Below are 27,491 nucleotides of genomic sequence, written 5' to 3'. Positions count from 1 at the left end.
CAAAAAGAGTTATAGTATAAAGTTCGGCTTTGTTTATACATCAATTATCATAACAATGTTATTACTACAATCTTTACTGCTACTGTGTCCCACAGCCACATTCCTTTCCTAGGTCATAGGTGTCTCTGCCCTGATAGGTCTGGAAGAAACACAGAGACAAACTAGATGTCCCATTGAACTTGTATGGACTTATGATTTGCCCCACTATACCTGCCATATAGAAAGTACTCGAAAAGCTTGCTGAATTAATAAGCAAATGTTCTCCCAATGAACAGCAAGCTCTTTTGAAGACCTCTCACATCCCTAAAACCAAACAACTGTTGAAGCACACTGCGCTTAGGAATTACTGAACTAATGAACCCATGGACGAAAGAATGGACAAATGCCTGCAGGTTGAAAGTCATTAAGACCACAAAGCAGGTCTACAGAAAGATCCGCACCAGTTTTAGAACTTAGGTCAGTATTAGAAAAGCGTCTACCAGACTTTAACAGCGCGCGGGCTGACGGGAAGCCCAGGCTCGCCTATTAGTCTCTGCGAATCCGCGGAGAGTTCAGACGTCAGCGTCCCGCCCTTCCCAGGCCCCGCCCCCGCGTGACCGTAGGTGGAGCGCCGGGCCAAAGCGGGTTGGAGGAGCTGCAGTCATGGCGGGGCTGGTGGACTTCCAAGACGCGGAGCAGGTAAAGTCATTTTTGGAGAACATGGAGGTGGAGTGCAACTACCAGTGCTACCACGAGAAGGACCCGGAAGGTGAGCTCCAGCGGCGCTGTCTGGGGACATGTCAGGGGTGGGATTGAGTGAGCGAACTCTCAGGGAACCTGGAGGGAGCATCACGTGGCGGGCTGAGGACATTTGGGGACCAGGTCTACGGGACACTTGCGACCTTGTGTGTGATGAGAGGAGCGTTGTGTGCAACAGGACTTGCGGGCGCGCCGTGGCGGAATGAGGCTGCAGGCTGGGATGGGGAAGAGTCCTGTTCTGGCATTTGAGGTCAAGGGACTGGGAATACATTAGTGAACAGATGAAATTCCCTGCCCTCAAGGAGCTTACATTCTGATAGGGGAATCAGTCAGTAAAGATAAGGAAATAAATGATGGGGTTCGGAACTGGTAAGTTCAGAGGGGGAAAAAAAGGGTGAAGGGCTACTGGAGTTTAGGAAGACGATTGTAAATTGATCCATCGGACAAGGGAGTTATTGAGAAACTGGCATTTGAACAATTCTTGAAGAAGTCTTGAAAGAAGCCTTGAAGAAGGCAAGGGAGTTGAACCATGCAAGGTTTTGGTTTTTTGATTTTTGTTTTGGTACCAAGGATTGAACCCAAGGGCGCTTAACCTCCAACTCACATCCCCAGCCTTTTTTAATATTTTGTTTTAAGACAAGGGTCTCACTATGTTGTTTAGGGCCTCGCCAAGTTGCTGAGGTAGGTTTTGAACGCAGGATTCTCCTGAGCTGGTGGGATTACAGGTGAGTGTGCACACCATTCTGGGCCCTACTTTATTTTTTTTAAAAGGTGGAGAAAAATTCACATCCTTCCTTCTTAGAGCTTGCCATCTGATTTTCAGAATGTGACTTTGCTATATTTTTTAGCTAACCAACTACATGGAAGAATTTTCTCTGTGAGCTAGTCCAAGCCCTAATAATCTATAAATTTCAGAGGAATTGAGATCACTGAGGAGCAGGGTAGTTAGGGGCAGTCTATAGGGCTAATCTGCCGTTGATGAAATGGAGATGGTGGGAGAAGAAAGTGTTCCTTTAGAAGGTTGAAGTCAGAATGTGTAGTCAGAATTAAGTTTATTTATTTTCAGTGCTGTGCATTGAGGAACCAGGGTTTATTCTCTGGTATATTACCCCCTCCCCAAAAAAAAGGAGGGCGGTTTTTTTCATGATAGGCAAGGATTCTACTGCTGAGCTACACTTGCCTGCTCCTCATTGTCTGCAAATAGGTAGTGTTTTCTCCTTATTCAAATCTCAGCTAAGACAGCACAGTCCTCAGTGAGACTTAAGATCCTTCTTGATTGCCCATTCTATACTTACTTGCTTGTCATCCTGTTTTACTTAAATAGAAACATTTTTTATTGTTTGAATACATCTTCTTCACTTATTTGCTTATTTTTTGTATTTCTTCCTTTAGAATGTAAATTTTAGGAGAGCAAATTGCTATATTCCTAGCATCTGTATATCTGGTACATAGATGCTCTTTGATGCTCAAATATTTTTGAAATTGAATGAGAAATGACATATGATATTGTAAGGAATGAAGAAGGAGATTTTTTTTTTTTAAGTAACTTTATTTTATTTATTTATTTTTTTTGTGGTGCCGAGGATCGAACCTAGTGCCTCATATCTGCAAGGCAAGTGCTCTGCCACTGAGCCACAATCCCAGCCCTGAGGAAGGAGATTTTAAGGAGTGAGGTTTGCCCAGTTCGGTGGGGCACACCTGTAAGCCCAGGATCTTGGGAGGCTGAAGCAGGAGGATTGCAAGTTTGAGAGCAGCCTCAGCAATTTAGTGAGGCCCTAAGCAATTCAGCAAGATCCAGTCTCAAAATAAAAAGGGCTGGGGATGTGGCTCAGTGGTTAAGTGCCCCCGGGTTTATTCCCTGGTATCCCATTCCATCCCCCCAAAAGGAGGGAGATTTTCTGGAACAAGGAGACTGCCAAGGAGGAAGAGCCAGTTTCTAGCTCTTTTGGTAGCTGCCATGTTCCTAGCCTGGCCAAGGAATAAGGTGTAGTCATTGCCACATTTCTTTCTTGCTGTCACAAGATTAGCTTATTAGCCTTGTTTTTTTTTTTTTTTTAAACATATATTTTAGTTGTAGATGGACACAATACCTTTATTTTATGTATTTATTTTTTATGTGGTGCAGAGGATTGAACCCAGCGCCTCACACTTGCTAGGCGAGCGCTCTACTGCTAAGCTACAACCCCAGATCTAGTCTTGGCTTTTAGGGGTTTTACTACTAGATTTCACCAGAAGTTCCAAAGCTAGCATAGTTTCTGCAATGGAAGTCACTAGGTCTTTGGGCCAGCAGTGGCAAGTGGTATAGCCAGTGCAGGGGTCAAGGTTTCCCCTAGTCCATGCATTGCTCAGTCCCTGGTGAATGGCAGAAAAAGCCACTTATAGGAATGGCTAAATACCACTTATAGTCTTTGTGGTAAGGTTAGTTTGCCACACCAGAGGAGGACAGTGCTGGTCCTAAATAAATGACTCAGTCTGACCTGTCACACTGGAACCTCCCTACTGAGCAGCAGTCCTAGACCTGAACAGCTCTTGCCCTTTCCTCACAGGTTGCTATCGGCTGGTGGACTATTTAGAAGGGATCCAGAAGAATTTTTATGAGGCTGCAAAGGTGTTGAAGTTCAACTGTGAAGAGAACAAGCACAGTGATAGCTGCTACAAACTGGGGGCCTACTATGTGACTGGAAAAGGTAAGAAGGGGCTTGCTTTCTTTGGTATCCCCTTTTTGATGCTAAGGCTGTCATCATACCCAAGCCTTAGGCTGAGCTCTATTCACAGAAATATCCTCACAGGCATTGTGGGAGCACATTGCAGATACATTTGGAGGCAAGAGTTCAGCAGAGTGATCGGGGAGGAGCACAGCCTTTAAGTTAAGCAAACTCTAGAGAATGCTATTTGCAAGTAGTGGGATCTTGAGCTAGTCACTTTAACTCTGTGTCTCAGTTACATCACCTGTAAAATGGGGGAAAATAATTCTTGCTTTGTAGGATTGTTGTGAGGACTTAAGAGGAACATGTAGATAAAAGCATCAGTATGTGCCTGGCACAGAGTAAGAGATCAGTAATTACTCCCTTCTTTATCTTTTCTCCTCATTTTTTTTTGGTGTGTTTACAAGTGACTTTTACTTTTAATAAACTCAATGCATTTAACATACTTTATCCATTGGCTGGGTTTCTTGCTCAGTGGTAGGCACTCACCTAGCCTGAATGAAGTACTGGGTTTGATCCTCAGCACCACATAAAAATAAAATAAAGGTATTGTGTTCACCTACAACTAAAAATATATATTTTATTATTATTACTTTAATATTTTTTAGTCATAGATGGACACAATACATTAATTTATTTATCTTTATTTGGTGCTGAGAATCAAACCCAGGGCCTCACACATGCTAGATGATTGCTGTACCACTGAGCCACAACCCCAACCCCAAAATATATATTTAAAAAAAAAATACTATATTCATACTGTTAAATAACTAATGACTGCTTTCACACTGAATTCTCCACATATGCAACTGAATTAGGCTTTAGTAAAAAGGGGTTTTCAGAGGTTGGGGTTTGTATGAGGCATTGGGTTCAATCCTCAGCATTATGTATAAATAAATAAAATAAAGATCCATCGACAACTAAAAAAAAAATTTTAAAAAGGGGTTTTCATTCTGCCCACATAAGTACACATATATATTGTATCTATGTGTGTGTATATATACATATATACATATATATACATGTATACTGTACATATGTAATTATATATGTATGTATATTTAATTCTCATTTTGAAGTAATTTCAGATTTACAAAGAAAACCAAAAGCATTACAAAGAATTCCCATACTCTTTAACCCAGATACCACATTATGCCCTAATTTTATTTACCACCAGAATGGTGTTTCAGTTTTCTATTGCTAAATTACAAATTACCCTAATAATTCCTGTGGGTCAGGAATTTGGGAGTGGTTTAGCTAGATACCTCAGGATCTCTCATGAAGTTGCCGGCAAGACACTGGTCAGGAAGCTAGGGCTGTAGTCATTTCAAAGGTTTGCCTAGAGTTTGAGTTTCCAGATCTAAGAGGACTTCTCCATGTGGCTGGCGGCAGAGGCCTCTGTTCCTTATCAGCTATTGTTAGGAGACATCTTATCCTTGTCATGTGGATCTCTATGGGTTACTTGAGTATCTCAGGACATGGTCTATGGCTTTCTCCACTGAGTAATCTAAGAGAGCAAGGTGGAATCCACAGTGTGTTTTTGAACTACCATTGGAAGTCACAATTTTTCTTTTTATACACACACACACACACACACACATACACATATATTTATTTATTTTAATTGCTGTTGGACCTTTATTTATTTCTATGTAGTGATGTGTTTCATACATGCTGGGCAAGTGCTACAGCCCCTACAGTTTTTATTTCTGTCACATTCTATTTATTAGAGGTGAGTCACTAAGGCTAGCCCATGCTAGTGAGAAAAGACTTAAATTACAGTCTTTGAAGGAAGGAATATCAAAGAATTTATGGACATATTTTATTCTTTACAGTGCTAGAGATGGAACTCAGGATCTTATGCATGCTAGGCAAGTGCTCTACCACTGAGTTAGATTCTCAATTCCCAAAGGACATAGTCTAAAACCATGACACAGGGAATGAGACCTTTGATAGGAGGCTAATTTTTTTACACTCATCATGTCATGAGCTTCTTGAAGATGATTGTTCATCCCATTCCCAGTACCCAGGCGACCCTAGTTAGAAAAATGTTCAGTGAAAGTTTGATGAAGAGGATGTCTTTTTTAATTTTTGGAGCTATGTTGACTGTTTTGGCTTTTACTTGGAACATAGTTCCTGTGGTAGTGCTGTTTATTTATTTATTCATACATACATACATACATACATACATGCATACCAGGGATTGAACCCAAGTGTACTTAATCACTGAGCCACATCCCCAGACCTTTTTGTTTTTTTATTTTGAGACAGGATCTCCCTAGATTGCTTATAGCCTGTCTGAGTTGCTAAGGCTGGCTTTGAACCTGTGATCTTCCTACCTTAGCCTCCCAAACTGGGATTACAAGCATCACCACTATGTCCAGTGTTTATTTTTATTTTTTAAAATTTTCCCCAGCTTACTGAGGTGTATGGTAATTGACAAATATTCTATGTTTGCTGTATATATGATTCTTGGATATATGTATACATCATGAAATGATTATCACAATCAAGCTAATTAATGTATTCATCACCTCACATAGTTACTGTATTTCCGTGAGTGGTGAGACCATTTAAGATCTACTCTCTTATCAGATTTCAAGTATATGATAAGCGTAGTCACCTTGCTATATGATAGCTCTCCAGAACTTTCTCATCCTACCTAATTGAAACTTTGTGCCCTTTGACCAACACCTCCCCAGATCCTAGCAACTGCCGTGCTACTCTCTGCTTCTATATGAGTTGGCTTTTTTAGATTCTACATGTAATTGAGCTCTTGCTTTGTTTTTCTGTGCCTGAATTATTTTACATAGTATTATGACTGCCATAAGGAGTAAAGGTTCATCCATGTTGCAAATGATAGAATTACTTTCTTTTTTAAAGGCTGGATATTATACTATTGTGTATATAACTCCTTATCTGTTCCTCTGTTGATAGGCACTTTGGTTGACTCCATAGTTTGTTTGGCTATTGTGAATTATGCTGCAGTGACCAGGGGAGTGCAGATGTTTTCTTTTTAATATTTTCTAGTTGTTGATGGACCTTTATTTTATTCATTCGAATGTGGTGCTGAGAATCCAACCCAATGCCTCCTGCATGCTAGGCAAGCGCATTACCACGAGCCACAACCCCAGTTCCCAGATGTTTTCTTTCTTTTTAAAAAAAAAAAAAAAATTATTTTTTAGCTTTAGGTGGACACAATATCTTTATTTTATTTTTATGTGGTGCTGAGGATCGAACCCAGTGCCTCATGCATGCCAGGTGAGCCATATCCCCAGCACCCCCCCCCCAATGTTTTCTTAAGACATTAATTTTATTTCTTTTCTGGGTACTGGGGATTGAGCCTGGAGGTGCTTAATCATTGAATCACATCAAATCCTCAATCCTTTTTTTATTTTGAGATAGGATCTCGTTAAGTTGCTTAGGAACCTCATTAAGTTGCTGAGGCTGGTCTTGAACTTGAAATCCTCATGTCTCAGCCCATGAGACATATATAGTTTTCCATAATGGCTATATCAATTTACATTCTTACCAGCGGTGTATAAGGGTTCGAATTTTTTTTTTAAATAGTTTTTTAGATGGACCTTTATTTTCTTTCTTTATTTTTATGTGGTGCTGAGGATTGAACCCAGTTCCTCACACATGCTAGGCAAATGCTCTATTACTGAGCTACAGCCCCAGCCCAAGGGTTCAATTTTCTCCATATCCTCATCAAATAACAGCTGTGAGATGATGTCTCTTTGTAGTTTTGATTTTCATTTCCCTGATGATTACTAACATTGAGCATTTTTTCACATTATCTGTTGGAAAGTTATATGTCTTCTTTTGAGAAAAGTCTATTCAGGTCCTTTGCTCATTTTTTGACTTTTTTGTTGTTGTTGTTGTTGGTGCTGGAGATTTAACCCAGGGCCTTGTTCACACAAGGCAAGTACTCTACCAACTGAACTGTATCCTCAGCCCTTTGCTCATTTTTAATTGATTATTTTCTTATTTTGCAGTGCTGGGGATTTAGCCCAGGGCCTTAGAGCTACATCCCCAACCCCTAATTGGTTATTTTCTTGCTGTTGAATTCCTTATATTCATTCCTTATGTTTTTTATTTTACATTTTGGATGTTAACCCCTTTTTGGATATATTATTTTCAGATATTTTCTTCCATTCTGTCTCTTCATTCTGTTGCTTCTTTGCTGTGGAGGGAAGCTTTTTAGTTTGATATCCCTTCCAAAACTCATGTTTTGTTCTTTCTTTCCTTTTTTTTTTTTTTGTGATATGGGGCATTTTACCACTAAGCTATACCCCTAATCCTTTTTACAGAGGGGCACTTTACTGAGCCACATACCTAGCTCTTTTTTGTATTTTATTTAGAGACTTGCTGAGTTGCTTAGGGCCTCCCTAAGTTGCTGAGGCTGGCTTTGAACTTTGAATCTTCCTGCTTTAGCCTCCCTACCTGCTGGGATTATAGGTGTGCACCATCATGCCTGGCCCTTTTTTATATTATTTTGAGACAGGCTCTTGCTAAATTGCCCAGGCTGGCCTTGAACTGCCTCAGCCTGCCAAGTGATTCGATTATAGGTGTGTGCCACTGCACCTAGCTAATGTTGATTTTTTTGTTTTGTTTTGTTTCCTGTACTGAAGATTGAACCTAGGGATGCTTTACCATTGAACTACATCCCCAGCCCTTTTATTTTTTATTTTGAGACAGGGTCTTGCTAAGTTGCTTAGGGTCTAATTAAATTGCAGAGACTGTCCTTGAACTTGCAGTCCTCTTACTTCAGTCTCTCAAATTGCTGAGATTACAGGTGTGTGCCCCCATACCCAACTTATGTTGAAATTTTTTCAAAATATTTGTTAGTTATAGATGGACACAATATCTTTTTTTTTTTTTTTTTTAGTTTTTGGCGGACACAACATCTTTCTTTTATGTGGTGCTGAGGATGGAACCCGGGCCGCACACATGCCAGGCAAGCGCACTACTGCTTGAGCCACATACCCAGCCCGACACAATATCTTTTTTTAATTTTTTTTTTTATCCTTTATTTTTTAGTTGTGGGTGGACACAATACCTTTATTTTTTTTTTCATTTTTATGTGGTACTGAGGTTCGAACCCAGTGCCTCACGCATGCCAAGCAAGCGCTCTAACTCTGAGCCACAACTCTAGCCCCTGAACATAATATCTTTATTTTGTTTATTTTTATGTGGCATTGAGGATTGAACCTAGTGCCTCACATGTGAGAGGCAAGCTCTCTACTACTGAGCTACAATCCCAGTACTCATGTTGAATTTTTAAATTGCTATTATAATAGTATTAAGAAATGGGACCTTTAAGAGATGAGTAGGTTATGAGGGGTCTGCCTTCACAAATGGAAGTCAGTTGGTTATTGCAAGAGTGGGTTCGGAGTAAGTTTGGCCTTCTTTTCCCCCAATCTTGCATGTGCTTGCTTGCCCTTCTGCTATGTTATGAAGTAGCACAGAGGCCCTCGCCAGATTCTGGTACCATTTCTTGAACTTCCAGATTCTAGGACAGTGAACCAAGTAAACTTCCGTTGTTAATAATGTACCCAGGGCAAGAGATGTAGCTCAGTGGTAGAATGTTCAGTCTAGTATGCACAAGGCTCTGAGTCTGATCTCACCACTGCTGAGAAAAAAATATTTCCTGGTTTGTGGTGTTCTGTTATAATAGCAGAAAGCAGACTATGATCCCAGTGGCTTTGGAGTCTGAATCAGGAGGTTCATAAGTTCAAAACCAGCCTCAGCAATTTAGCGAGACCCTGTTTCAAAATAAAAATAATAATAAAAGGGGCTGGGGATATGGCTCAGTGATTAAGCACCCCTGGGTTCAGACCCTGGTACCAAAATTAAAAAAAAAAAAGCACACTATGATAAATTTGTCTTTATTTGTTTTTGTTTTCTGTGCTTTTGGGGTCATATTAAAAAAATCATTGCTAAGATTTATTTGAGTTATCTTCAGTTGCTTTTTATTTGAGTAAATTGATATTTTAATTTTTTTAAAAAATTTATTTATTTATTTTTAGTTTTCAGCGGACACAACATCTTTGTATGTGGCGCTGAGGATCGAACCCGGGCCGCACACATGCCAGGCGAGCGCACTACCGCTTGAGCCACATCCCCAGCCCCTGATATTTTAATTTTTATTTATTTTAATTTTTTATTTTTTGGTGCCACAGATTGAGCCCAGGGGCATTTTTCCACTGAGCTACATCCCCAGCCCACCCACCACCCAACCCCACCCCGACTTTTTTTTTTTTTTTAATTTTGAGACAGGGTCTCACTAAGTTGCTTAGGGCCTCACAAAGTTCCTGAGGCTGGCTTAGAACTTGCAGTCCTCCTGCCTGAGACTCCTGAGTCGCTGGATTAAAGGTATGTATGCGCCCCCATGCCCATTTTATCTGTGAACATGAAGTGTGTGTAACGTGTTTGTTTCTTCAGTTTTTTTCCACTATATTTTCTCATGGTAATTTTATAATTTCAAGTCTAAATTTAAGTCTTTGATTTTTTTTTTTGTTGTTGTTGTTGTTGGTATTGCACATTAAATCCCAGGGCTCTGTACTGCTGAGCTATATCCCTAGCCCTTTATAACTTTATATTTTGAGTTAGTGTCTCCCTTAGCTGCAGGGGCTGGCCTCAAACTTAGGTCCTTCTGCCTTAGTCTTCTGAGCTACTGGGATTACAGGCGTGTGCCACCATACTCAATGTCTTTTTTTTTTTTTTTTTTTTAATTTTTTTGTAGTTGTAGATGGGCAGAATGCCTTTATTTTGTTTGTTTATTTTTATATGGTGCGGATGATTGAACTCAGTGCCTCATGCATGCTAGGCAAGTGCTCTACCACTGAGCTACAGCCCCAGCTCCATACTCAATGTCTTTAATCCACTTTAGGTTGATTTTTACATATGGTATGAGATAAGAGTCTAGTGCACATAGATATCCAGTTTTCCTAATTATTGGAGAGATTGTCCTTTCCCCATTGTGTGTTTTGTGGCACCTTTATGAAGATCCATTGACCATAAATACATGGATTTATTTCTGGGCTTTCCATTCTGTCTCATTAGCCTGGATATCTATTTTATGCCAGTGCCATGCTGGGTTCAAGCCCCTGCCTCCCCCATATTGGGAATTGAACCCAGGACCTATGCATGTGCTAGGCAAGTGTTCTACCACTAAGCTGCACCCCCAGCTCTTTTTGTTTTACTTTATCTAATTTTTAAAAATATTATTATTATTATTATTATTTTAGTTATACATGGACAGAATGCCTTTATTTATTTTTACGTGGTGCTAAAGATTGAACCCAGTGCCTCACATGTGCTAGGCAAGTGCTCTACCACTGAGCTACAGCCCCAGCCCCTCTATTTTAATTATTTGAGGTATAGGATTGAACCCAGGACTTTAAGTAGCTGTGTAAGTTCTACCATTAAGCTCCACCCAAACTCTTTATTTTTTGAGACAGGGTCTTGCTAAGTTGCTCAGGTTGGCCTCCAACATGTGATCCTCCTGCCTCAACTTTCTGAGTAACTGGGATTACAGATGTGTACCATCATGCCAGGCTGCTATGCTGTTATAATTACTAAGCTTCATAATATATTTTGAAATCAGCCTTAAGCTTTGGTTGTTTTGCTTAGAATTGCTTTGGCTTTTGGGGGCTTTTAATGGTTCCATATTAATTTAGAATTGTTTTTTCTGTATCTTTTAAAAATGTACTTGAAAATTTGATGGGGTTGCACTGTAGATTGCCTTGCAGTGTTTTATAGTTTTCAGTGTATAGATCTTTCATCTCCTTGGTTGAATTTATTGTTAAGTATTTTATTTTTATTTTCGGGTGCTGCAGATTAATCTGGGGCTTCACATGTTAAGCATGCTCTCTACTATTGACTTCAGCCCCAATATTTTAGTATTATTTTTTTGATACCATTATAAGTGAGATCATTTTCTTTTTGCAATGGAATCTCATTCTGTTGCCTAGGTTCATGGGCTCAAGGGATCCTCCCACTTTAGGTTCTCAAGTTGTTGGGCCTATAGGCGTGTGCCAGCCTACCCATCAGTATATTTCTTTTTCTTTTTGGTACTGGGCTTTCCATTCTGTCCCATTAACCTAGATATCTATTTTATGCCAGTGCCATGCTGGGTTCAAGCCCCTGCCTCTTATAAATCAAAATGAAATACAATGGTAGTATTTTATTGAGGATTTTTATATATGTTGGGGATGTTGACTTGTAATTTCTCTTTTTTTGCAGTGCTAGGGAACCAAAACCAGGGGCTTGCACATGCTAGGCAGTGCTCTACCACTGAGCTCTCCCAGCCTTGACCTATAATTTTCTTTTAGTGTTCTTATCTGTCTTTGGTATCAGTGTAATGCTGCCTACATAAAATGAGTTTAGAAGTGTTCCCACTGCATTGTTTAGAAGAGTTTATATGAATTGGTATTAATTCTTCTTTTTGCGTTTGGGAGGATTTTCCAGTGAAGCTATCAGGTCCTGAACTATTATTTTTGATTACTAATTCACTCTCTTTACTAGTTATTAATCTATTCAAGTTTTCTATTCATGACTCAGTCTTGGAGTCTTGGTTGGTTCTGTGTTTCTAGGAATTTATCTGTTTCTTCTAATTATCTACTTTGTTGTAGTGTAATTGTTTATAATAGTCTCATCACCCTGTGTATTTCTCTGGTATCAGTTGTAATGTCTCCTCTTTCATTTTTAATTTTGTTTGCGTTTTCTTTTCTTTAGTCTTTTGTTTATTTTTCAAAAAACCAATTGTTAGTTACATTGATACTTTTATTACTCTTTTAATCTACTTACTTCTACTCTGATATTTACTTCTCTGATATTTGGCTTTTATGATTCCCTGAGGTCTGAAGTTATATTATTTATTTGAGATCTTATTTCTTACTGTAGACATTTTTTAAAAATTGAAATTTACTTTTTAGTTGTAGTTGGACACAGTACCTTTATTTTATTTACTCATTTTTATGTGGTGCTGAGGATCAAACCCAGGGCCCTGCACGTGCTAGGCGAGTGCTCCACCACTGAGCCACAACCCCAGCCCTTAGACATGTATTATTATAGACCCCGCCCTTAGAATTGTTTTTGCAACATCTTGTAAGTTTTGCTATGTTGTTTCAATTTTCATTTGTCTAAAGATGGCTTTTGATTTATTTTTTTATCCACCGATTGATTATTCAGGTATATATAGGTGAATTTCCACAAATTTGTGAATTTTCCGACTTAACCTTCTATTATTGATTTCTCCCTTCCTACTTCCTTCCTGTCTTTGTCTTTCTTTCTTTTCTTCCCTTTCCCTTCTGTTTCCTTCCTTCTGCTTCATGCATGCTGGGTAAGCACTCTGCCACTTAGCTATATCCCCAGGCCCTGCTTCCCTTATACTGGGAATTGAACCCCAGGGTACTTTACCACTGAGCTATCCCCACTCTTTTTTCCTTTTGGACTGGGTCTTGATAAGTTACCAAGGTCAGACTTAAACTTTCAATCCTTCTGCCTCCACTTCTCAGGATGCTGAGATTACAGTAATATGCCACTGCGCCTAGCTCTAGTTTCATATTTTTGTATTCAGATGATGCTTGATGATTTCATTCTTCCTAAATTTGTTGACTTGTTTTATGGCCCACTTACTCTGTCCTCACAATGTCTCCTGCGTGCTTAAAAAGAATGTGCATTCTGCTGCTGTTGCCTGGAGTGTTCTGTTATGTCTGTTAGGTCTATTTGGTGAAAAGTACTATTCAAATTTACTGCCTTTTTTTTTTTTTTGGTTCTGGGGATTGAACCCAGCAGGGTTTTTATCACTAAGCGACATCTCCAGTCTTTTTAATTTTGAGATGGGGTCTCACTAACTTGCTGGCCTTTCATTTGTAATCCTCCTGCCTCAGCATTCCAAGTCGCTGAGATTACCACATGCACCACCATAACTGGCTTAAACTCCCTGCCTCTGTCTTGATTTTCTGTCTGAATGATTTATCCATTGTCAAAGTAAGTATTGAAGTCCCTTGCTATTAATATATTGCTGTCCATTTCTCTTTCAGTTCTATTAATATTTGCCTTATATATTTAGTTATTCCAAGGTCATCTTTATTTTACAGAAAGTTTGGAGCAGAGAGAGGCATTTCTTTGACCTAGTAATTCTCCTAGTATTCTCTCCTAAAGAAGTAACTGGTGGGGGCTGGGGTTATGGCTCAGTGGTAGAGCATTTGCCTTGCACGTGCAAGGCCCTGGGTTCGATCCTCAGCACCACATAAAATAAATAAATAAAATAAAGGTTAAAAAAAAAAAGAAGAAATAACTGGTGGCCTGGGGCTGTAGCTCATTGGTGGAGTGCCTGCCTCACATGTGTGAGGCACTGGGTTCGATCCTCAGCATCACATAAAAATAAATAAAGATATTGTGTCCAACTACAACTAAAAAAAAAAAAAAAGTTAAGAAAAAGAAATAACTGGAAATCTAAATAAAGATTATGTACAAAGATATTCATCCCAGCATTATTTATCTCCAAATTTAAATTTTCATTAATTTGTAATTTACAAGTAATACATACTGTATATAGTAATAAAATAAAGGAAAGTATGTGCCAGAAGTAGCAAGTTAATTATATGTTTTGTTGTGGGTGGTGCTAGGGACTGAACCTTTTTACTCTACCACTGGACTATATCCTTAGCCCCAGCAGCTGAGTTAAGTAATGTTATTTTCATTGGATGAAGTAGTTAGCACATTAAAAAATAATGTTTCTAAAGAATTTTTGTTGCTAGGTGTTGTGGCATGTGCCTGAATTCCCAGCAACTTGGGATTTTCACAAGTTGAAGGCCAGCCTTAGCAACTTATTGAGACCCTAAACAGCTTAGTGAGACCCTGTCAAAATAAAAAAATAGAAAGGGCTGGGAATGTGACTCTGGTTAAGCACCCCTGGATTCAATCCCCAGTACCAAAAAAAAAAAAAAAGGAAAAGAAAAAAATTTATGTTGATATAGGGGAAAACTTATGCTGTAATGTTCAGTGAAGAAAGCTAAGTACCAAATTACATATAAAATGGATTCAGTTTTATGATAAAGTGTGTACAAAAATGTCCCTAGTGATTATTCTGGATTAGTTGTCTTAGTAAACCTTTGGATTCCTTTTATTTTTCTTCTTTTTTTACTATATTTTCTGTAAGGAGGTTTATTTTCTTATTGAATCAGGGAAGCCAAAATAGGCTGTGATATTGTTTTCCCTTTTCTTATTAAGCCAACGTATCATTAGTGATTGTATACGAAGAATTATTTTTCACTTAAGTGCTCCTTGATTACTACATGTAAGGGGCAGTGAATTAGATAAGGACCAAGGGAGGGGGAGAAAATTTTATACTAATGTTAATTACACCTGGGAGAGTTTGATGGGTATTTTCAGAGAGAGAGAGACATGTAAAGTATTATAGCCCATTCAATGCAAGAATTATGTCATCACTAGGGGGTGCTAGTATGAAGGAGGAGGCATTGAAAACTGGTCCTCAAAGAGTGGATTTTGTTTGTTGGAGGTGGATTAGAGTTAATGTCCCTGAAGACAGAAAATGGGCAGTGTGAAAGGACACTGTATGGAGAACACTGTACTAATGTGTCATATGGCAATATTTCCGTTGATGATGGGTCCAGTTTACCACTATGATGGTGCCATAATATTATTATAAAGTTGGACATGGTGGCACACACCTGTAGTCACAGCTACTTGGGAGGTTGAGGTGGGAAGATCACTTGAGCTTGCACGTTCAAGACCAGCCTGGGCAATATAGTGAGACTGCATTTCAAAAAAAAAAAAAGAATTATAAGAAAAATAACCTATGCATAGTGACATCTGCAATGTAACATCGTGGTGCAAGGCATTGCTTATGTGTTTGTGGTGATCCTGTGTGAGCAAATCTCTGCTGCCAGTCCTATGAAGGTATAGCACATATAATTATACACAATACATAATACTTAATGATAATATATGACTGTTACTGATTGTGTTAGTTAGCTTTCCATCATTGTGACAAAAGAGAAAAACTACTTAAGAGAAATGATTTATTTTGGCTCATGCTTCAGAGGTTTCAGCCCATGGTCAGCTAGCTCCATTGCTTTTAGGCCTGTGATGAGGCAGAAACATGGTAAAAAAGCATTTCAGAGGAAAGCTGCACACCTATAGCAGTCAGGAAACAGGGGCCAGGGCCAGAGATGAGTAATATCCTTCAAAGGTAGACCCCAGTGACCAGCTTCGTTCAATGGAGCTCCACCTCGTAATAGCCCATTCAACTATGAACTTGTCAAAGGATTAACCTGTTGATGAGGTTAGTGCCCTCACGATCCTGTCACTTTCCCAAAGCCCCACCTCTGAACATGGAGACCAAGCCTTCAATACATGAATATACCACTGGTTTATGTATTTATTATTCTTTTCATTGTTATTTTAGGGCTTATTCTTTATTTTTAAAAAAGTTTATTGTAAACCAGTATGTTGTTATACATCTCATATTTACTGTGTCTCAATTGCAACAAGAGGCCACAAACAGTGGTAGATGCCATTTAGGATTGTGCAAGTACTTTCTAGGATGTTTACATAACAAAGAAATCACCTAATAGTGCATTACTCAGTAGGTATCCCTGTCCTTACACAATACTGACTATATTTAATCCTGTTAACATCTTTTTCTTGGAGGAGGAGGTCTGGGATTTAAGCCAGGGGCAATTTACCACTGTGCTACATCTCCAGCCCTTATTTTTTATTTTGAGACAGGGTCTAAGTTCCTTAGGGCCTCACTAAATTGCTGAGGCTGGCCTTGAACTTGAGATCCTCTTGTATTAGCCCTTTAACATTCTTTTTTTTTAAAATATTTTTTATTGTAGATGGACATGACATCTTTTTGTGTTTATTTTTATGTGGTGCTGAGGTTCGAACCTAGGACCTCCCGCGTGCCGAGGCAAGTGCTCTACCACTGGGCCACAACCCTAGCCTCCCTTTAACGTTCTTTAATAAATTTCTCCAGGTATTTAAGCCAGAATGTTCACAAAGTTTATCTTTGCTACCTGAGCTTAGCAGACAGACCTTTAGCCATGCTGGGATTAAAAACCTGTACTGGGCTGGGGATGTGGCTCAAGTGGTAGCATACTCGCCTAGCATGTGTGAGGCACTGGGTTCGATTCTCAGCACCATATAAAAATAAAATATATTTTTGAAAAAAAAAAAAAAAAACCTGTACTGTTGGGCTGGGAATGTACGTCACTGGTAGAGCATTTACCTCACATGTGTGAAGTCCTGGGTTCAATACCCAGCTCACTCACACACAAAAAAAAAAAAAAAAAAGAAGAAGGAAAATAACCCCAAACACCAATATTATTGACTCCCCCTCCCTAGTTCTAAGCCAAAGATTTTATAGGTTTTTTGTTTTACTTTCTGTTTCTGAAAATACATCCAGTGTCCATCCTTTACACAGACTGACTAATACTTCTAACACAGAATCTTACGGCTAGAGAGCAAACAACCCACTTCTATCAAGAGCATTAATTGGCATTTTTCTTCCCCAAGATATAGATTCCTCATTGACAAAATGAGGGTAATAAGGTTTGCTTATGCCTCCTTCATAATATTTTTCAGAGCATCAAATTAGATTGTGGATCTGACTGCTTTGTTAAATTTAAAATATCCTCCCAATGTGAACAGGTCTAGTTTGTATTGATCACTCTAAAGGTTACTTGAGATTGTGGTTAGACGAACTCAAGGAATGTTTTGGCCATGTTTCCATCAATGAAATCAGCTTTGAACTTTTTAAAATTTTTATCTAGAACCTCATACATGTTAGGCAAGTGCTTTACCATTGAGCTACATCCCAAGCCCCGTCCCTTTTTTTAGATCTTTATTATTTATTTATACGTGGTGCTGAGAATCAAACCCAGTGTCTCACACGTGCCAGGCAAGTAGGCTACCGCTGAGCCACAGTTCCAGCCCTCCCAAGCCCCCTTTTAAATTTTGAGACAAGGTTTTGTTAAGTTGATTAGGTCTGCCTCAATTTTGTGATCCTCCTGCCTACTTTTGTGTGCTGCCATGCCCAGCAGCTTTGAATTGTTTTTGAGAAGTAATCTAAGTGTCCAACAAAAGATAATTGAAAGTAATTCGGATATATCTGTTTGAAATGTTTTGCTGCCGATAAAACAGATATTAAGAAAGGTTTCCAATGAGGAGTGAGGCAGACTCATGATTACAGCATGCAAAAAGAGGACCAAACTAAATAGAAAAAGTACTGAGAAGAAACACCAAAAATTAGAGTAATGGTCTCTAGGTGGTAATAACAACAGATTATTCATTTTTCTTATTCTTACTGTTAAAATGTCCTCAATTTCATCTTGTAAGAAGTAGAATTACTTTAGTAGAGGAAATGAAGACTCAAAATTAATGATGATGATTACAAACATATATTTTTAGTCAAGACCACCCTTGTGGACTCAAGTGTAAATAGCTGACTATATACAGATAATTCTATTTAAAATTCTTCCAGGCATCTCAAATTTAACAAATGCTGTGTATAATTCTCAATTGTTTTCTTCTCTGTCTAATTTATTATGCCTCTACATTATCTTCCATTTTAGCAGATTATCTCCCTTCACTTGGTAGCAAAGCAAGGAAGTAAGCAAGTGAGCTCCATCCGTGGTGGCTTTGGCTGTCTTCCTAGAGGTACTTTGACAGAGAGGTGGAAGGCAAGCAGTCTTCCTGAACTAAGAAGGTAGAGGTACAAATTTTGGCCACTGAGGTGACTAGAGTTTGCAGGAGAGCCTACAAGAGTATCGCCATCTATCCTGGCTGGCAACCTATGCTGGGTTCACAAGTCTGACTATTCCAATAATTTAAGAAAACGACAAAGAAAGCACACAAACACACAGAAGTACTTTTTCAAAACCGAGACGGCTCTCCAACCTTAGGAGTCTGTGGAAAAAGAGAGCCACTGGAACTCTCATACAAGGGGAGGTTCCATGGAACATTCTATCCCCAAAACGGCAGAGGGATAGGATTACAAAGGAACAGGTGAGTGTAACTCAACCCCACCAAGTGAATCCTATTCCTGGAGCCACACCTCATTATCCGAGCAGGAGTAAGAACCAATGTGTTGCAGAGTGCAACAACTGTTCCATACTCCTTTATTCAGAACTTAAAGGTGAGTGTACTCCAGAGTGGCTTCTGACCCTAGAGAGGAAAGAGCTTCCAAAAATCCACCTGGGGTACTCCCAACCTCTGTTAAGCTGCACATACATAGTGTCATGAGAGACCTTGCAGTGAAAACCTACTGGGGAAGTACAGTGGTGCACACCTATGATCCCAGCCGCTTAGAAGGCTAAGACAGAAGGGTTGCAAATTTGAGGCCAGCTGGGGCAACTTAATAAGACCCTGTCTCAGAATAAATAAAAAGGGCTGGAATGTAGTTCAGTGGTAGAATATTCAAGTTCAATACCCAGTACCACCAAACAACAACAAAACACTACTAGGGTGCTATGAGGTACCTAAAAAATGATTCTAGGAGCTGGGATTGTGGCCCAGCGGTAGAGTGCTCACCTAGCATGGGCTCGACCTTTGATTCTCAGCACCACATAAAAATAAAGGCATTGTGTTGTGTCCATCTACAAAAAAAGATTCTCTCTCATTCTCTCTCTCTCTCTTTCTAAAAAAAAAGAAAAAAAAAGTGATTCTAGAGTGGTTTGAATTCCAACTATTTTCTGAATGGAGAGAACTTACTGACCATCACAGGTATCCAACTGAGACTCCAAAAAGGAAGTAGTAAGACTATTTTAGGTGTGCTCTCACAAAATTTAAAAATAAGTCTCTAAAGATTTGGGATAGTAAGTTAGCTACCTTCCAGAACAAAATTCAGGAGTCTTGAAAGGAATATAATAAAATCCAAAGAGAACAAAGTATCAACTACAAAGTCTTAGCTTTTTTTTTTTTTTTTTTTGTACCTGGGATTGAACTCGGGGACATTTGACTGCTGAACCACATCCCCAGCCCTATTTTGTATTTTATTTAGAGACAGGGTTGCTTAGCACTTCCTGTTGCTGAGGTTGGCTTTGAACTCATGATCTTCCTGTCTCAGCCTCCCGAGCCACTGGGATTACAGGCACGTGCCACTCTACCTGGCTTAGCATCATTATTAAAAAAGGGGAATAAGGAGCTGGGTGCGGTGGTACACACCTGTAATTCCAGCAGTTTGGGAGGCTGAGACAGGAGTATCATGAGTTCAAAGTCAGCCTTAGCAATGGAGAAGCGCTAAGCAACTCAGTGAGACCCTGTCTCTAAATTGGGCTGGCGATGTGGCTCAGTGGTCAAATGTCCCTGAGTTCAATCCCGGGGCCCCCCACTGCCCCCCCCACCAGATTAAATAAAAAACAAACAAGCAAATAAATAAAATTTGGGGATAAAAGCAGTGAATAGAAACATACCCAGATATGACAAAGATATTGGAATTAATAGTCAAAATTTAAATGGGTCTAATAAATATGTTTAAGGGTTTTAATAAAAGGTGGATGTAATGAGTTGAATTTAAAGAAATTAAAGTATTGAAGAACCAAGTGAAATTTTAGAATTGAAAAACATGGGCTGGGGTTGTGGCTCAGTGGTAGAGCTCTTGTCTAACATGTGTGAGGCAATAGGTTCGATTCTTAGCACCACATTAAAAAGAAATAAAGATATTGTGTCCATCTGCAGCTAAAAATATTTTTAAGTAGTACCATGATATTTGAAAATGAAAAACTCGCTGAACAAGGTTAACAGCAAATTAGAGACTTGAGAAGAAAAACATGAGCAAACTTAAAAGATGTATGAACTTGAAGATAGAAATATAGCTTCTATTGAAATTGAAGCAAAGAAAAAAAAAAGCCAAAAAGAACAGAGCATCAGCCTTTGGTTCAGCATCCATCAATCTAACATGTGTATTTGGGTTCCAAAAAGAGAATTGAAAGAGAATAGAGTAGAAAAACACATTTATGAAATAACAGATGAATAATGTCTGAATCTGATGAAAAATACTATCCCACAGGCCGTGAAGCTCAGTGAACCCCAAGTAAGATGACTAAAGAAAATCATCTGTAGACACGTTATTGTCTGTTGAAAACTAAAGATGAAAAGAAAATCTGAAAAGCAGACAGAAAAAAGACACACTCATTGGAAAATTGGTAAGAATTACCATCGACTTCTCATCAGACTCAATGTAAGCCAGAAGACAAAAAACATTTTATTTTATTTTTTAGTTGAACATGGACCCAATTGTTTTACTTATTTTTTAATTTTTTTTATGTGGTACTGAGGATTGAACCCAGTGCCTCACGTGTGCAAGGCAAGTGCTCTACCACTGAGCCACAACCCCAAGGCCCCTCAAAAGAGCATTTTTTAACTGTTGAAAGAGAAAAAAAAAACAAGCTTGAATTTAAATGAATTAATTGTGAATTAAATGATTTTGAATTAAAACGAGATAAAATTGAAGGTGAATAGATTCAATTTTAGATAAAAGCATAAAGAATGAGTTACTAGGGGCTGGGGTTGTGGCTCAGTGGCAGAACACTTGCCTCACACATGTGAGGCACTGGGTTCGATCCTCAGCACCACATAAAAATAAATAAACAAAATAAAGATATTTTTAAAAAAGAATGAGTTACTAGCAGACTTACAAGAAATGCCAAAGAAAGTGCTTAGTTGAGGGAAAATAATAAGTTGGTAACTAATATCCACACAAATGGACAAAGACCCTCTTATCAGTGTCTTCAATGAGTTTTATTCTTTCCTGTGCTCTTGCTTCCTCTTTTGTGTGTAGGAATCCTTAAAATATTATCTATAATGCTGGGTTAGTAGTCATGGATTCCTTTACTTTATGCTTATCTTGGAAAGTATTTCTTCTTCACTTCTGAAGGATAGTAAGTTTGCTAAATAGAGTATTTTCTTTCCATACCCTCTTGGCCTTTGGAGTTTTTGCTGAGAAATCTTCAGTTATTTTAATGGGCTTACCTTTGTAACTGACTTTCTATTGCAGTTTTCAATGTTCTTTCTTCTGTACTTTTAACAATTTAACTATAATATGATGTAGAGAGATTATTTTTTTGGTCAGGTCTATTTGCAATTCTAAATGCCTTCTGTATCTGGGTGTCCATGTCTTTCCCAAGTTTTGAGTCATTTTCTGCTTCTATTTTTTCACTGAATAATCTGTCTGTACCTCTGCTCCTTTGTCTATGACTTTGATTCATGTTTGATCCTTTAATTGTGTCCCATAGATCTTGCATGTTCTGTTCACTCTTTTTTCTTTTTTAAATATTTATTTTTTAGTTTTAGGTGGACAGAATATCTTTATTTTACATGTATGTGGTGCTGAGGATCGAACCCAGTGCCTCAAGCATGCTAGGCAAGCTCTCTACCACAGAGCCACAAACCCAGCCCCCACTTTTTTTTCTTTATTGCTGTCTGAATGTGATCATTTATCAACCTCATCATCAAGTCTTGATAATATTCTTTCTTTTTCTTCATCTACTCTCTTGGTGAGACTTTTAACTGAGTTTTAAATTTGACTTTTGAGTTTTTCATTCCCAGTTTTTTTTCCAGGATCTTTTTTTTTTTTTTAATTGAATTGTCCTTGCATATCCTACATTGTCTTCCTTAATTCATTCAGCTGTTTTTTTTTTTTTTTTTAATTCATTGATCATTTTAAACATAATTCTTTTCAGTTCTTTGGCATTTTATCCACTTTAATATCTTTGGACTCAATTACCAGAGAGTTGTGAACTTTTGTAGTAGTCAGGTTGCCTTGAGTTTTCATACTTCTTGTATTTGTGTATTGAGATTTGCTCATTTGTTGGGATGCAGTGTCTCTTCTACTTTTACTTGAGGGCCTTCTTAGGGAATAGTCTTCTCTTGATGGGCTATCTGTTGTTGTGTAGCATTGAATTTAATTCCAAGTGGATTTAAGTGCAGTTCCCTATGGTTTCTCTAAGTTTGATTGGTAAATTTTGACATATTGCCTGGAGGACTCACTTTCTCTGTAGCTCTAGAAAGAGGAGGGTCCTTCTAGTAGTTCAGTTGGGTGTGTTGTAGATAGCATAGTATTTGGAGTTCCTCTTTCAGTTTTGTCTACAATGTATTGATTGCAAGTTTATGTTGAGGTCCCTGTAGATGGAGTATCCACACAGTTGTGTTATTTCTCTCTGCTCTTGCTGTGGGGTGAGTGTCCAGGAGTGGGACTTCTGGCCCTCTCTAGCCATGCCTGCTTGGGGCCAGGTTGTCACTGGGGAACTTTTACTCTCTGCTTTTTTTTTTTTTTTTGTACCAGGAACTGAACCTAAGGGCTATTAACCACTGAGCAATGTCCCCAGCCCTTTTTTATTTTGAGACAGGGCCTCTTTAAGTTGCTGAGGCTGACTTTAAATTTGCAATCCTCCTGCCTCAGCCTTCAAGTTTCTGGGATTACAGGTAACTATAGAGTTGTGCTCCAGCTATCTCCCTGTTTTAAAGTTGAAGTGTGCACGAGATTCAAGTAGGACTGTTTTGTGGCTAGAGTAAGTGCAATTTCTTTCAACTTTGTTGTGGGTATAGCTCAGCCACAAAATGCCATCCAGTGTACTTGAGGTGTGGGGCTTGATCCCCCAGCTCCACTGAGAAGGAAGAAGACAAATAACAGTAACATTTACAACATAAAAACAAACAAGATATACGAATACAGTAACACTCAATTAACAATTATAACTAATAGAAAGGAAAGGGGCAAGCCAGGTGTAGTGTTCGCCTGTAATCTCAGCTGTTTGGGAGGCTGAGACTAAAGGATCTCAAATTCAAGGCCAACCTGGGCAGTTTAGTGAGAACCTGTCTTAAAAATAAAAAGAGCTGGGGCTTTAGCTCAGTGGTAGAACACCCCTGTACCAAAAAAAAAAAAAAAAAAAGAAAGAAAGAATAAACCAAAAAGTCAAAAATCTTTAAAAGATTGTTTAAAGCAAAAATAATAGTAGTATATTTGTAAGGCTTATTGTATATAGAAATTAAACACGACAGCAATAGCAGAAAGGATGGGAATATAATTAAAAGGCCCTTACATTGTGTGTGAAGTAGTATAATATTAATCCATGATAGATTGTGAAAAGTTCAGGATAAACATGATAATCAATAGATGAACCACTAAAAAAGAAAAGGAGGTATAACTAAAAAAAGCCAATTATGGAAATGAATATATAAATATATAATTCAAAAGAAGAAAGAAACAACAGCATTGGGGGAAATTAAGACTAGATTTAAAATCTTTTCTAGAAAAATCTATATGGTAACCAATAAAGAGGTGAATCGAAAAATAGGGGCTATAGTCGTAGCTCAGTGGTAAAGTGCTTGCTTAGCATATGTGAGGCACTGGGTTTGATCCTCAGCACTACATAAAAATAAATCAATAAAATAAAGGTATAAAAAATATAACATTAAAAAAATTCAGAAATGGAGACACTCATATGAAGAAACTAATGATGAGCAGAATCCATTTAGAATGACCATTGGGCTAATGAATAGAATGTAAATGACATATACCTTTATGGCATGAAAACATAATTGTTGAGACTGGGGGTGTAGTTCAGGTGGTAGGGTTCTTACTTAGCATGCATGAGGCCCAAGTTCTCCAAGATCACAAAGACTGGAGCCCAGGCTGTGGGCTATACTATCTCCTTGAGTTGAAATAATATAGAGAGGTATAAGAGAAGAGAGTACTACGTGCCGGTATCCTTGTTTTTTATAGTTAAAATTTGCTCTATTTCAGTCCCCTACAGTCTGTTTTTCTTCTAATAAATAAACGAAGGTAAAATCTTTATTTACAAGCAGTATATATGTTCCAATTTTTTAAAGTACTTTTCTATTTGGTATCCATTCTGCCAGCCAGCATTTAATCTAAACACATGCAACAAAGATCGCTAGAATGGTGCTGACTTGATGATTATTTATAGATGATGGATTGAAATCATTAAAGAATAATATTAAAATGTTTATATTTCAGAATGAGTGACAGTACATGGGATTTCAAATTTTGCCTTAAAAAAAGTAACTAAAAAAAGTGAGCCCTGTCACTATCTCTGCCTAGATAAATTACTTTGGGGCAGTTTCTCAATAGCTTTCAGGATTAAATTCAGGGTCCTGAGCATGACCAGTCAGACCCTGCATGATCTGGACCCTTTCGTCTCTTCAGTTTCCTCCTTCAATGGTTTCTGGGTTCAGTCCACAGTAGTTTCTGTTCCCCTTCCTGGAAAATCCCTCACCCATATTTTCTTTTTCCCTTTTTCATTGTATCACTGCTTAAATGTTACTTCTTTCAGGGAACTTTCCTTGACTTCATGCCCAGGCTAGATCAAGACCCTAAATATATCCTTATTCTCCCTGTACTTCTCTATACCTTTTTCACACTTAGAATCATACATTTATTTGTGTGGTTTTTTAATATGTCTCATTAGACCATAGACCAAGATTCTCAAGGGCAGGGCAATGTCTGTTCCCCAGGATCTAATGCAATAGTGGCAAATAAAAGACGTCAGTATGTACTCAGCCCTCAGTATCTGGGGGATATTGGTTCCAGGACTTCTGCAGATACTAAAATCCTAGAATGCTCAAGTCCCTTATATAAAAATGGCACCATTTTTGCATATGACCTCTGTAATCTTCCTGTATACTTTTCCTTGAAAAAAATTTAATGTGCTTATGAATCACTTGAGCATTTTTTTCATATTTTTTAATTGATGCATTTATAGTTGCACATAATAGTGGAATTTGTTATGTATTCGTACATGCACACAATATAACAATATAATTGGTCAGTATCATTCCCCAGTATTTCCCCTTTTCTTTTCCCTCCTCCCTCCCTCCCTTTCCTCTACCCTAACTGATCTTCATAAGATTGCATCACACTTTTTCCTTTTTCTTCAGTATTCTAAAATCACCTTTAGATTACTTATAATACCTAATGCAATGTAAATCATAATGGAAGTAGTTGTTATTATTGTATATTCTAGGATTAATGACAAAAAATGTCTATACTTATGCAGACAATTATTTTTTACACCACTGAGCTACATTCCTACCCCTTTTTATTTTTTGAGAAAGTTCTCACTGGGGGCGCCTCTCAGGTTGCTGAGGCTAACCTCAAACTTGCAGTCCTCCTGCCTCAGCCTCCTGAGTCTCTGGGATTACAGGTGTATACCATCATGCTCTTTTCTGAATTTTTCTTTGTGTGTGTGTATACCTGGGATTAAATTCAGGGGAACTTATCCACTGAATCACATCTCCAGCCCTTTTTTTGTATTTTATTTAGAGACAGGGTCTCACTGAGTTGCTTAGGACTTTGCTAAGTTGCTGAAGTTGTATATTCTGAATATTTTTGACCCAAGTTAGTTAAGTGTGCAGATATAAAAGCCACAGATTGAGAGGGTCAACTGTATATTTAAATGTATGAACGTTTAATTGTTTATAAAACGCTACGTTCTTACTATAACTCCGTGAGGTGGATATTTTTTGTTTCCAACTTTGACCTCCTTTACCTGTTTGGGCTTCCTCATAAGACAGCATTTGAACAAAAGATTACATGGCTAAAGAAGGGTCTGTGCTCCATGCCAGGCTACTTTTCTTTCATATTGCCTTAGCTGAGAGGATATGGACTTGCTTTCTTACTTTGAATTGCTCGCAACTTTGAGCTGAGACAAATAGGTTCTGCCCTGACTTGGGTTTACTTTTTTCCTTTACTTTCTGTCATTGCAGGTGGATTAGCTCAGGACCTGAAAGCTGCCTCGAGCTGCTTTTTGATGGCATGTGAGAAGCCTGGAAAGAAGTCTGTGGAAGCATGTCACAATGTCGGTCTCCTGGCACATGATGGCCAGGTCAATGAAGATGGCCAGCCCGACCTGGGGAAGGCCAGGGACTACTACACAAGGGCCTGTGATGGCAACTATGCCTCCAGTTGCTTCAACCTTAGTGCCATGTTTCTGCAGGGTGCCCCTGGCGTTCCCAAGGATATGGGCCTGGCATGTGAATACTCAATGAAAGCCTGTGACCTGGGCCATGTTTGGGCCTGTGCCAATGCTAGCCGCATGTATAAAATGGGGGATGGTGTTGATAAGGATGAGGCCAAGGCAGAGATGCTAAAAAATCGGGCCCAACAGCTGCACAAAGAGCAGCAGAAAAGTGTACAGCCCTTAACATTTGGGTAATGTGGCCAATGTTAAGGGCTGTACAAGCATCAAGCAGCTTGAGGCTGGCACCTTCTATTTCTGAGACCTGATGCAGCCCTTAAAGGTCAACCTGCTGGAGCAGGAGAACTTGGGACTTAATATCAGTAGCTCTGGTTACATAAATCCATTTGCTCCTGAGTGTCACCTACTGGGATGTGGCCTGCAGTGAGTGTGTTCTGTCAGTTATCTTTTATGTGGCTGTGTTCTGTGAACACTCCCACATTTATGGGGTCTTTTCAAACTTTTGGAGCTCTGTGAAAAATAGGAGCCAACTAGAGAGCCATAAAGATTTGTGTGAGGGATTGGAGGGCAGAATACCAGGAAGTCAAAAATCAGCAGCCAGAGGGCCTGAAGGAATCAGCTGCTATCATCATCATCCTCCTCATCATGCTCATTTTAGTTGGGGGGGGGGCTTGAAAATCAGAGTGTCTTGATTTACATAATAGAGGTCTTAAGGAGCTAAGAAAAGTTAAACAGTCACGACTGCCACCCTCTGACTTATGTAATCGTTGGTGTGGGCTTTTTGCTTTCAGATTCAGATCTTTCAAGAAGTTAATATAGATTAGGAAAGCCTTGCAGCATGAAGGTTAAAGGCTCATGTTTTTAATGATGAAACGGAAGCCCGCCTTCCCCTAGAAGAAACATTCACAGTTAAAACCTCCCTGGACACTCACCTCATGGAGATTATGCTGAAGACATTCCCAGAGCAATTCCAGCTAGTAATTCGCAAACAAAGACTTTGTGACATATTTTGCCTACTGATACTGAGCCTTTTTCACTGTTCCTGTGAATAAACTATTTTGATTGATTTGTA

At 38.8% G+C, this 27,491-nt stretch overlaps 1 protein-coding gene across 1 annotated transcript; it reads left to right on the top strand.

The window, feature by feature from the left end:
- Nucleotides 1–597: 597 nt before the first annotated feature.
- LOC124097018 (cytochrome c oxidase assembly factor 7) lies at nucleotides 598–27,491 on the top strand. Its single transcript, XM_046451151.2, has 3 exons — nucleotides 598–748; nucleotides 3,285–3,425; nucleotides 26,208–27,491. Exons 1-3 carry the CDS (start codon nucleotides 643–645, stop codon nucleotides 26,654–26,656), a joined length of 696 nt encoding a protein of 231 aa, XP_046307107.1. The 5' UTR covers nucleotides 598–642; the 3' UTR covers nucleotides 26,657–27,491.

Source organism: Marmota monax, unplaced genomic scaffold, assembly GCF_021218885.2.
Source record: "Marmota monax isolate L192 unplaced genomic scaffold, Marmota_monax_Labrador192_F-V1.1 WCK01_AAM20220418_F8-fsc00023, whole genome shotgun sequence".
Lineage (NCBI taxonomy): Eukaryota > Metazoa > Chordata > Mammalia > Rodentia > Sciuridae > Marmota > Marmota monax.
The sequence above is the reverse complement of the archived record's forward strand: the minus strand, read 5'-3'. Positions and strand labels throughout refer to the sequence as shown.

What these genes read in the sequence shown, in the direction of transcription:
- LOC124097018 (XM_046451151.2), top strand. Translation starts at nt 643, where the DNA reads ATGGCGGGGCTGGTGGACTTCCAAGACGCGGAGCAGGTAAAGTCATTT. An exon ending in CCACGAGAAGGACCCGGAAG is followed by an intron (nt 749 to 3,284) that starts GTGAGCTCCAGC and finishes CTTTCCTCACAG; the next exon opens with GTTGCTATCGGCTGGTGGAC. An exon ending in CTACTATGTGACTGGAAAAG is followed by an intron (nt 3,426 to 26,207) that starts GTAAGAAGGGGC and finishes CTGTCATTGCAG; the next exon opens with GTGGATTAGCTCAGGACCTG.